The sequence below is a fragment of the Piliocolobus tephrosceles genome, chromosome 10, assembly GCF_002776525.5.
Source record: "Piliocolobus tephrosceles isolate RC106 chromosome 10, ASM277652v3, whole genome shotgun sequence".
In the NCBI taxonomy this organism is placed as follows: domain Eukaryota; kingdom Metazoa; phylum Chordata; class Mammalia; order Primates; family Cercopithecidae; genus Piliocolobus; species Piliocolobus tephrosceles.
The window spans coordinates 9072716-9084639 of NC_045443.1; the positions used below are offsets into that span (position 1 = coordinate 9072716).

At 33.6% G+C, this 11924-nt stretch overlaps 1 protein-coding gene across 2 annotated transcripts in view; it reads left to right on the plus strand.

Annotated features, from left to right (window-relative positions):
- The first annotated feature begins 9188 nt into the window (after positions 1–9188).
- The window catches only part of LOC111528493 (NKG2-D type II integral membrane protein), a 22047-nt gene continuing 19311 nt past the window's right edge, over positions 9189–11924 (plus strand). For both annotated transcript variants that reach the window (XR_002727009.2, XM_023195237.2), the window contains exons 1-2: positions 9189–9344; positions 10406–10510. Coding sequence is in view for 1 of the 2 variants with exons in the window: in XM_023195237.2 (XP_023051005.1) it covers positions 10471–10510 (40 nt within the window). In the remaining variant the exon portion in view is untranslated. The remainder of the gene's footprint in view (positions 9345–10405; positions 10511–11924) is intronic.

Consider the following 11924-nt stretch of genomic DNA (forward strand, 5'->3'; position numbering starts at 1 on the left):
GATACATGATTTTATTGCTTCTATCATTTGCTGTGCAGACATTTTTAAGTTTGATGTAATCCCATTTGCCTATTTTTTGCTTTTGTTGCCTGGGATTTGGGTGTTATATCGAGAAATGAGTGCTAAATCCAATTTCATGAAGATTTCCTTACATGTTTTCTTCTAGAAGTTTTATAGTTTTGAATCTTATCATTAAGTCTTCAATACATTATGAGTTAATATTTGTAGATGATGTAATGTAAAGGTTTGACTTCACTCTTTTCCATATGTCTAACCAGTTTTCTCAACACTATTTCTGGAAGATACTGCCCTTTTCCCACTGAATGGTCTTGGCACTCTTGTTGAAAATCGGTAGTCCATATGTGCCAACATTTATTTCTGGATGTATTAAGTTGTTGTTTCTATGGAGAGCAAGTGCCTGGGGTATGCTATTCCTCTACCTTGTTGATGTTGCCTTCTTCCAATCTAGAACAGTATTCAGGGCAAATGTGGGCTCTGTGGAAGGTAATGTGGTCTAAATACTCCTGGTGGTGGGGGATACGTTGACCATTCTCTGATTTTCGCACTGACTCAAGTCATCTCATAATCAATCCTACCTGTTCCACAAGATTATATCAGAGTCCTTGTCTTAAAATCCTCTTCAGTCATTTGATTATGATATTTTGAGATGGAGATTTCTACATGCTGATTCTATAAATAGTTAGTTTACTTAGCATCTTGGATGTATACATTTTTAAAAAAGCAAATTTGAAAAGTTTTTAAGTCAGTTTTGTCTTAATATTATTTTTCTACATCTTTCTGTATTCTCTTTTTCTCTGGGATGAATATTTTCCGTTAATCTATACCAAAGTTGATGAATTCTTCCTTTTGAATCTCATTTTTTTTTTCTAGCCGATTTAGTGAATTTTTAATTTCAAGTAAGATACTTCTCAACTCACAATTTGGCATATTTCTTGCTTTTCATTTCTCTGCCAAAATTTCCTACTTGTTTTCTCATTGCCATCATATTTTCATTTAATTGATTGAACATACTTTTCTGTATAATTTAAGTACATTTATAATCGTTACTTTAAATTTTATTTTCTGATAAATCTACTGTCTTGTCCCAGAAAAAGTCAGATTTTATTGACTGATTGTCTTTTCCTCCAAGTATGGAAGACATTTTCCAGTTTCTGCATGTTTTCTAATTTCTTATAATAAATTTTTTTAATAATATAGTATCATGCAAATAAATTTGGGGGGTTTATAAAGAATTTTGGGAGGTAACTTGCATACAATTTTATTGCAGAATCTTTCTCCTTTAAAATGCATTTACTGATGTTTTTGTTTCAAATTCTTATTTTTTTATTTTTAGTTTTTGGCCCCATTTCCTAGGGATTGCCCTTGTGAATTGCATGGCTTGGCTGTCAGCCAATATATTATTTTAAAAGATTTATTCAAAAACCTTAAGTTAGTAGAGGTTCCACTCTGCGCTAGTGTGTGTGTGTGTGTGTGTGTGTGTGTGTGTGTGTGTGTGTGTGGTGGAGGAAGTGTTCATAAATTTGCAATCAGTTCTCAAGTCTCTTTGGGCTTTTCCTTTTTACTGGAATCACCCTGGTGTCCTCTCCACATATGCATATTTTTTTCAATAATCGAGAATAAAATCCTGCTGTTTATACAACATGGATGAACCTGCTGAGCATCGTGTTAAGTGAAATAAGGCAGATACAGAAAGACAAATATCACATAGTCTCACTCATATGTAGAATTAAAGCAAAAAAGAGCTGATATTATAGAAGCAGAGGGATCACCAGCAAAACACCAGAACAGTGGTCAACAGAGACTAGAGGAGAGAAAAAGAGGGGGACAGAGCGAGAGCTTGGTCAATGGGTACAGAGTTATAGTTAGGCAGGAGGAATCAGTTCTGTTCTGTTGCATAGTAGGGTGATGATGGTTAACAGTAAGATATTGCATATTACAAATTAGCTGGAACAGAGGCTTTTAAATATTCTCACCACAAAGAAATGATAAATACATGAGGCAGATAGATAGACTAAATACCCTGATTTTATTATTTAATATAACATATATATGTATTGAACATCAAATTGTACCTCATAAATATGTACAATTACAATGTGTCAATTTTAAAACAATTTAAAGAATATGTAGAGGGCTAATGTCATGAGGTCTATTGCACTTTCATGTTTAGGATTTTGTTATATTTATGGCTGACACTGTTCTTGCCCCAGAGGAGACTGCACCTCAGGCTGAAAAAAAAAATGGGGTTTTCTCATTCATTTCCTGCAAAATTCAGCACTTTGAGTTGAAAAGCAGTGGTCTATTACACTATGCCCCAACCTCTGACCGCTAATCAAGTCTGTCCTTGTGACAAAAACACTGTTGGTTTTCCCTGCTTTCCCCAAGCTGTAAAAACTGCAACTGTTACTCACAGTACTAGGTTGTGGTGGTGGGCAGGAGGCATGGGAGCAACACTAGGTAAACTTACTACAAATTTGCTGCATTCTTCCTTGAATCTCTAGCAGTTTTTCCAAGAATGAATAGTCACAAATGATTATTAGCCTTTGATCAATTTCCAGAAGCTTGGAATTATTTTATTAATTTGTCCTCTTCATTCAGTCACGGCAATACATTTTTATCTGTGCAGTGTGTAACACTCATTATCTTAGTGAATTGAAAGACTGAAAAGTAACAAGAATTAGCTTTGCTATTACAAAATTTAAATTAGTATAATAGTTTTGATTTTGCATCTCACAAAATTTGTTTTCTCATACAAATTCTCAAACTCTGCCAGTAATTTTTTTATGGATTGCAGTCTCCTACAAAACCAATAATCATTGACTGGTGTGGCCAAGTGGCAAACACTAATCTTGAGAACTTCTATATTTTATACCTAGAAGGAATAATGTTAGAAAGAAAAGAGCAATATGTGAACAATTCTGTAAATATTTATTTCCATAGACAAATTATATAGAAAATATTCAGATTTATATATATAACTTAATCTAAATAAGTCATCTATTCATAAAAATATTGTTATATATTACCATTATTAGCAATACGTTATTTTGCATATTTCAGGTTTCCAATATCTTCAGAGAGGAACAAGAACTGTGTACATGTGAATTTTTACAGAGACAAACTTCTTTTGAATTTTGTTTGGAAATAAAAACATACTTGTAAACACCAGCTTATAAACAAGTTTATAAACACTTAAGTGTTATCACGTACACAAGTTTAATATAATGTTACTCCTGCCATCTGTAAAGAACATACTTCTAGTTTCTTCAAAAGCCATACAATTAGGTTCTTAGAATTATGTTTAAATCTTTACATTATTTTAAAAATATATATCCAGGTACATACTCTTTCTTTCTTTGAGACAGAGGCTCGCTCTGTCACCTGTGTGGTGGCACAATCTCGGCTCACTGCGATCTCAGCTCACTGCGATCTCAGCCTGCTCAAGCAATTCTTCGGCCTCCACCTCCGAAGTAACTGGGACTACAGGTACTGGCCACCAGGCCTGGCTAATTTTTCGTAGAGATGGGGTTTCGCCATGTTGGCTAGGCTGATCTCAAACTCCTTACCACAAGCAATCTGTCCACCTCGGCCTCCCAAAGTGCTGAGAGTACACGTGTGAGGGATTATAGGAGTGCGGGATTACAGGCGTGAGCCACTGCACCCTGCTATATTATTTATTTCTTAAACACCTGCAATTCATTAAAATACATCATGTATAAACTATAAATCATAATATTATCAAGAACTATTCTAAGTGCTGAATAAAATGAATATTTCCACTCATATTCAGATGAATTAATTTCTTCCAGTCTTTGAAGGTGTTTAAAATGGCAATTCAACACAACTGTGGGTGGCCCCAGGACAGGGCAGTTCTGACACCAGCAAGTTGAAATTGGTGAGGATGGATCTCACACTGTGACTGGCCAGCAGGAATTCTTCACTCCAGAGTGCCGGAGCTAGATAGTGGAAGGCATGCAACAGGGATCCGGACAGCTAACAAAAACTTGCTGGAGGGTAGATACCACAGGATGTCACGCAAACATGCAGCTGGTAGCCACAGCCATAGGAGCAAAAGGAGAGAAAGTATCATAAAACCAGGAAGAAAAATCCTTTCTCCTCCAGTCTACACGGTGCCTTTTATAGACAAAACTTATCATGTAAGCTGGCAAGGGAGAACATTTATGGGATCTGTTTTCATTGTGGTAGAGCAGGGTAGTGAAGGATAGATTTGAAACTAAGAGGTGATAAATTGTGAATAAGCACACAAGGTTACTATGCAGCAACCACAACGTTGCTATACAACAGCCATTTGGATACACCCCACTTCCTCAGAGAATGAAACCAACATTACATTCTAAATCTGTTCTAGTGTAGCACTGTCAGTAATTAGTTCTGCTTTATGGTATAGATTGGTATTTTCACTGAGAAATAGTTTCCTTTGATAATATCACAGTTCCATGTAAAAACATCATTTGCTTCTATGGCATGTAGCCCTTAACAATTTGTGCCTGTTTTTCTAGCTCCATTATTATCAAATTCATTGTCCTCTGAGTAGGTCACATTGTCTGCTTAAAGCATGGAAACCTAGCCTTGTTAACCTCTTACTTAAAACCCCTCAAAGACTTTTTACTGACTGCATGGTACTACTCAAACAACATAGCTTAGATTATAAATCTTTCTTCTCGCTCACACCCTTTCTTGTGGTTCCAGCTTGCTCCAGGCTCTGTTTTCATCTCCAGCTCTTCATAACGCCACTTAATAAACCAACAGTACTGGACTGCACATAGCTTTAGTTACTCATTTTAATGTCTCTCTTCTACATTTTTGAGATTTCTGTCTTTGGTATGTTTTATGTTTTAACAACATTACCTTGATTTCTAACATTTTTTTTTTTAAATCTCCTGAAATCACCCAGTCTAGGACACCTTCTCTAACACCATTTTCTCATATTTAATATTGGAGACCTATTAGAAAATTGTCATCGATAATACTATCTTTTAAAAAACCCAAAGTCCGTGTCTACCACTGTGAATTACGTACTAATTTAAAACCATATGCTTCTCTGTATGCCTTAAATAGAGTGTGAACAGCTAGATGACAGGAATCATGCTTTATACTTTATTGAACTTTGTTTATTCACGGCCAAACAATATGATTGCCCTATAATAGATAAAAGCCCAATAAATAAATATAGAATGACATTATGAAAATATTGGTAATTTCCTATTTTTTACTTATTTTTGTTAAGCTTTGGTACTGTTACTTCTATGTCAAATAATGAAGACAGCATTATTACAGTGTAGAAAAACACCAGGGCCTCTTGGCTAAGACCTCAAGAGGAGCATTGTAAGATTTTAGTAGTGATTTTTATATTCTCCAAAATATAATGCAAGAGTTGTAGACTTTTAACCACTTGCATTTTTTATGCCTCTGCACACAAATGAAGCTCCTGGGGATAAAGGAAGGAGAAATAAGTCAGCTAAAATTTGAGCACCTGCTAATAGGTACATAAGAGGGGAAAAACGTGACTTGAGACACCTTGCTTTCACTCAGATCTACAATTAATGAGCCATTTTCCTTTGGAAAAAAAAATGCTGTCTTATCCCTAGATCGTGTCTTTAGGCACTTGTGGTAAGTAACGTTACCAATTTAAGACATCTTCAAAATTCTAGACTTCTTTGATACTTGGAGCACTGAAGTAAACACAAAATCCATTTGAATCCAAGATGCAGAAGTCATTAAAGGCATCATTCCATTTAGGAATGTAGAGATTATCACTCTAGCAGGAAAGGAAAGGTTTAATGGCAAACAAATAAGCAATCAGAGAAAAGTAACCAGGATGCTAATAAAAAATATGATGTCATCTGACCTGCAAATCATGTGTGTAACTTACTTGAGAGCAATTTTTAAAAGGTACTGTTTATTTGTGGCTATTTATGCACAATTATAAAGATAATACCAGAGTGGGAAAAAACACTTTTCTGTTCCATTATACTATATAGATTGCAATTAAACAAACAAAAATATGGTGTGTCCTAGCATGGATTAAGTTAATATAACACAAATATTTGCTAAAGATATTTCAAATGAATTGCTAAATTTTAGAATTATACAAAGTTTCAACTGAGTTGGGGCCAAAAAATCATTTAATCATTCCTGGTTTAGGAAGCTGTGCCAAAAAATATTAATTAGTTGCCAAGATAATGACCTGTTTTTCCCCAAAGTATACATTCAAGATTTATGGAATCTCTGCCTTGAGTTCATATGATTACAATATACCAGTTGATATTATACATCAGTACGTAGCCCAGTATTTAACACCTAGCTGAATGCAAAATAGGTTCTGAAAAAATATATATATATATCTTAAAATGTTTGCAGACTTTTTTACTTTTACATTAGTCATCATTTCACTTCTGCTTCAATATGCTCATGCGTGTCCTGACGACACCGGTGGTGTGGCCATAGATGCCCCTGCATATCCAAAGACTCAGCTCTGTTTCTTCCACTCCCTTTTATTTTCTTTATTGTCCATGTGAATTTTAAACATTTGTCCTTTTTGACATGTCTTTTGTCAATTCAAACACATTTACCAAAAGGTCAAGATTACAAAATTTTTGCTTGGCAATAACCGCGCATTTTATGCTTTCATATTTGGGCAAGTGTCCAGTAAACACCTCAGACCACATCCAGTTTTAGTGTCACAGCTTGAAGCAAGCAACCTGCCAAGCGCTCTGTTTCTCACCACAAACTTGCACTGCATGTTAAGTCTTTCCTGTGTACCAGAAGAGAAGGATTTTCTAGACCACAGTGTAAGTTAGCTTACTGATCAAAAAGGCTAGTTGATTATTGGCTCTTCTCAACTAATGAACGTAATTAAATAGCTTATTGTGGTGATGGATGTTCTCAAATAACTTGAGCCCAGGCTGTTTGCAAAATATTGTAACTTTTCTTCTAACAATAGTTTTTAAAAGTTATATAAATATGTCTATATGAAGTTTGTTCAGGTACTTTTATAGTCAAATTATTCTTTCTGCATAAATTCATTTGTGTGGGTTTTATTTCATTTATTAGAAAATATTATCTCTGAAAGCTATGCTATGTCCTTTTGCAATTCCACGTAGCATAAACCAGTACAAATGCCCAGCAAACCCCCAACAAGTTTACCATCATGACTATAGCAAAGTGAGTGTATGTTCAACATTGAGAAAGAAATTGGAGTTTTAACATACTATTTCTTTATCTAAGTAATTGTTTTAACTCAACATACAGGACTCATTTTAGAATTTTCTTCTTTGAGGATCCTTTCCACACTCTCAGTTGGTTTAGGGTTCTTTATATATGACAATATAACTCTCCCTGTGCTTAGCTTTATCATGGGATTTATTTCAAAAAACTTCTTTTAGGCATGTCTTGTGACTTCCCTGTTGGCTGTAAATTGCCATTTGAACTAAATGGAATAGGTAGGATATACAAATGTTCTTTTTTATCCTATTCCTATCCCCTTTTCTCAATTCTGTATTTAAGAGACAAATAATCTCTATTCAATTGAAAACTACATACATAAAAATAACTCTTCAGGAAACTGTGATTCAGGTTTTCCCCATAAAAAGCCAACATTTAAACATTTATTCGTTTCCTTTCAAAAACCAAATATTTAAAATGTGGTTGTAAGAAAATATCAACCCAAATTTCCTCTATATAGATCTATTTTTACTATATAAAATAGTTAATAGAAAATGCTGATTAGCTGAAAAGAATCTTGGTATGTCAGAAAATAATATATTTTCTTCAACTTGTTTTATATTTACCTATCCTGTTTAATTTTGAATTTGTCTTGTGCTTATTCATTTTCTATCACCTAAACTAAAAAGCAGTTTCCAGCTGGGTGTGGTGGCTCATGCCTGTAATCTCAGCACTTTGGGAGGCCAAGGCAGGAGGATCACCTGAGGTTAGGAGTTCGAGACCAGCCTGACTAACATGGCAAAACCTCGTCTCTACTTGAAATACAAAAATTAGCCAAGTGTGGTGACACATGCCTGTAATCCCAGTTACTCTGGAGGCTGAGACAGGAGAATTGCTTGAACCCAGGAGGTGGAGGCTGCAGTGAGCCGAGATCGCCCATTGCACTCCAGCCTGGACAAGAGCGAAACTCCATCTTTAAAAAAAAAAAAAAGTAATTTCCATGTGGGCAAAAACCTTCTTTTGGATTGTTTACTTTGACATTCTCAAGACCTAGAAAAGTGTGTAGCAAATAGTATTTGCTAAATAAAAAAAAGTTGAATAAATTTATTGTCCAACTTTAACACATCACCACATGAAAGTTGTTTTTGAGATTAATAACTTTGGTTATTGTTAAAATTGTATAATGTGTTCATCTTATATTACTTTTTATGATGTCTTATGTTAGTATTTAAAATTAATAAACAAATAAAATATATATTTAGCTATACTTGTTCATTGGCATCAATTCATATATTCACTTATTTTTATGTATACTGGGGTATATATTTAAGTTTCTAATTCTTCTGCACACGATGTCTATATGACAGAGATGCAATTTCATGTTTTTATATTAAAATTTAACAATTCCCAGAACTAATTTTTTTTAACTTAAAGGCCAGTGTGATAGTAACCGAGGACTAATTATTGAATAGAAGCTAATTTCCCACTTTATCTGCAATGTTACCTTATATTTTTTAATCTATGAACATGACTTTTTCTTGTCTGTATTTTTTCCCTTCTCAATTTGTCTATCTATGTCCCACATGCCACTTTGCCTTTATTAATATGGTTTGAACATAGATCTTACTATCTAATAAAACAAGGCTCCCACATTTTCTTCATCTTCAATAGTGATTTTCCTAGTCTTGATTTTGCAATTTAATGTACATTTAGAATTCTGCTTTGTAAGTCCCACAACAAAACCTGTGGTATTAACTGGAATTGAATTGAATCTCTAAAATATTTAGGATTAAATGGCATCATTTAAAATCATCATTTTCAAATCCTAAAATGTTATTAAAAATAATGGCAAAACTAAAATTACTTTTGCACCAACTGAACATTTACCCAACCATGGGTGGTCTTACCTCTTTTACCAGATTAACAATATTTCTATAGTGATAAGGCGGAAGTACTGTGGTTTATGTTTTTCCACAGGAAGGCGAGATTATAACATTTGTCATACCTTTCTCAAAGATAGAATTTCACTGAGTATCTCCACTTTCAATTCTAGATCAGGAACTGAGAACATATCTAAATTTTCTAGTTTTATAGAAGACTTTTATCCACAAGAATCAAGATCTTCCCTCTCTGAACAGGTGTGTGTATGTGTATGTGCGTTTATTATTCAAGATATGAGAAACTATATTTCAACCTCAAAAAAATAAAAATATTTACACTATAAGGTAATTCTAATTGTTTCTTAGATGCTTGAATAGAACTCCTGAGGGATAGAGAATACTTATCATTTCTGATGTATATTCTATCACTGTATCTGATGATAGGGAATTAGGATATACCTATTGAAGAATCAGAAGTTGTAATATTACTATAAGAAGAAGCTTTGTCTCTAAGCAAAACTAGAAAAAATTGAACCTTTACCTTTAGGATTAGAAGAATTGAGTTTCAATTTGAATTCTCAAATTTTTGAGTTTTCTGATGTTGTAGGGGGCACTTACCTTTAATACACATCTTTACATGCAAGGTGAAACAAGTTATATCTGTGCTTTCCAACTATCATAATCAAATATGAAATAGCTTTTATTTTTAAAGTCTAAACACTATGCATTAAATAGTTTTTTTTCTGGAAGCTCTGCTGTGCATTTCTAAGATGTTACTAAATAAACATGTGAGATTAGTTTTGTTAATGATGATGGTGATGAGAATTTGTTGTTGATGATGATGATACGGGCATGTTGGATGAAAATGCACTAGAAAAGGACATGCAATAAAAGTGCATAAAACTTACCTGAGTTTAGCTGGCAGAAAGAAAACTAAATTATTGACATAAAATAAACAACTATAAACACTTGATCTTAGCTAAAAGGCCAAGAAGCAATAAATGACTATAAACAGAAAACTGTGTGTGTTGTTATCTAATATCAGTAATGTAAAATATTTGTGTTAAATATCTCAATGTAGGTGAATTAATATATTCATTATATTGTTATGACATTTTGAAGTAATTGGCGATTATTTTACAACCAAGAGAAATGTATAAAATTATTTTTGCCTGGCTTTATGTGAATTGTCATTTCTATTCTTTTCTTAGAGGCATGCACAGGGGGAATGTTTCTGCATTTTACTTTTCTATTCAAAATATTTTATCTCACCACAGGAAAGAGAACAAAAAACAAATGCCCAATTTTATTTTATTCAGGAATCCTTTGTGCTTTGAAGACTTTAGATTCCTCTCTGAGGTAGACGTGCACTTACAATTATTTGATGGGGTGGATTCGTGGTCGGAGGCCTCGACACAGCTTAGGTATGTTTTCACCACATAAATGTGTAGTTTTTTTTGTATACAATTTTAAGATACCAAAAATTTTATACAAGCATATAAGGCATAGGCAAGCAATTTACTCTGATTCTTTTCATGTTCTATTTATGTTGATTTCATGTTACGTCCGTATTGTATGTTAAATCAAGTCTTCCAAAACTTAAAAACTTTTTTTTCCTTTATTTTATTAACTATATTATGATAAAGTCACTCACAATTTGGGCCAGCTTGAAATAGTGAAACAGATGTGGAGTCATACTTGAATTTTACTCAAACTTCTACCGCTCTCTAAATTTGAAATGGGGTCAACCAGCAACCTCTATGTAGTTTAGTTTAGTTTCTTTTTCTATCAAATACAGGCATGAAACATTCCATATTGATCTTAGTAGATTTGTGTAATATTCAAATCAAGTGACATGTATTTTAAAGCCCTTTTTATCCTAAAGGTGTTTATAAATTTATAACTTATTCATAGTTGGTAACATTATATTAAATAAGCTTTATGATTTTGGCCATCTCTAATATTTAATTTCTTCATCTATAAAGTGATACCTACTCTATTTACTCCATATGTAAAATAACTGAGTTAGATATTACATGTGCAAACAATGTCTAAGTCTAATTTTAGCTACAAAAGATAATTCATATTATCATTTAATTTATAAAAGGCTTTTGTACAACAAACCCCCATGACATGAGTTTACATATGTAACAAACCTTTGCATACAACCCTGAACCAAAAATAAAAGTTTTAAAAGAAGCTTTTAAGAAAATATTAATCATCAGTAAATAATTAATATTTCAAGAGAGCAAAATGATTCTTTCAGTATTTTGTTCAGAGGTAAGATTATCTGTCTTTGTTCTAAAGGGTTAGATCCTACTATTTTAGCCTATGTATGTCCTTCATTATAAAGAAAATTAGACGGCCGGGCACAGTGGCTCATGCCTATAATCCCAGAACTTTGGGAGGCCAAGGCAGGTGGATCACCTGAGCTCAGGAGTTCGAGACCAGCCTGGCCAATATGATGAAACCCCGTCTGTACTAAAAATACAAAAATTAGCCAGGTATGGTGGCATAAGTCTGTAATCCCAGCTACTCAGGAGGCTGAGGCAGGAGAATCGCTTGAACCCAGGAGGTGGAGGTTGCAATGAGTCAGGATCACGCCACTGCATTCCAGCCTGGGCTACAAGAGCGAAACTCTATCTCAAAAAATAAAAAATAATAAATAAATAAATAAATGAAAATTAGACACACTAGTATTTACTAAAAGCTTACTAAATGATTGATGTTATTGCTGTTGAGTTCCTTATATTTTTATTTCATTTTTAAAATACCCATACTGGGTTGTAATAATATCCTTTTCTTTTTTATTTCTTTCTTATTTTGCAAGTTAGGAAA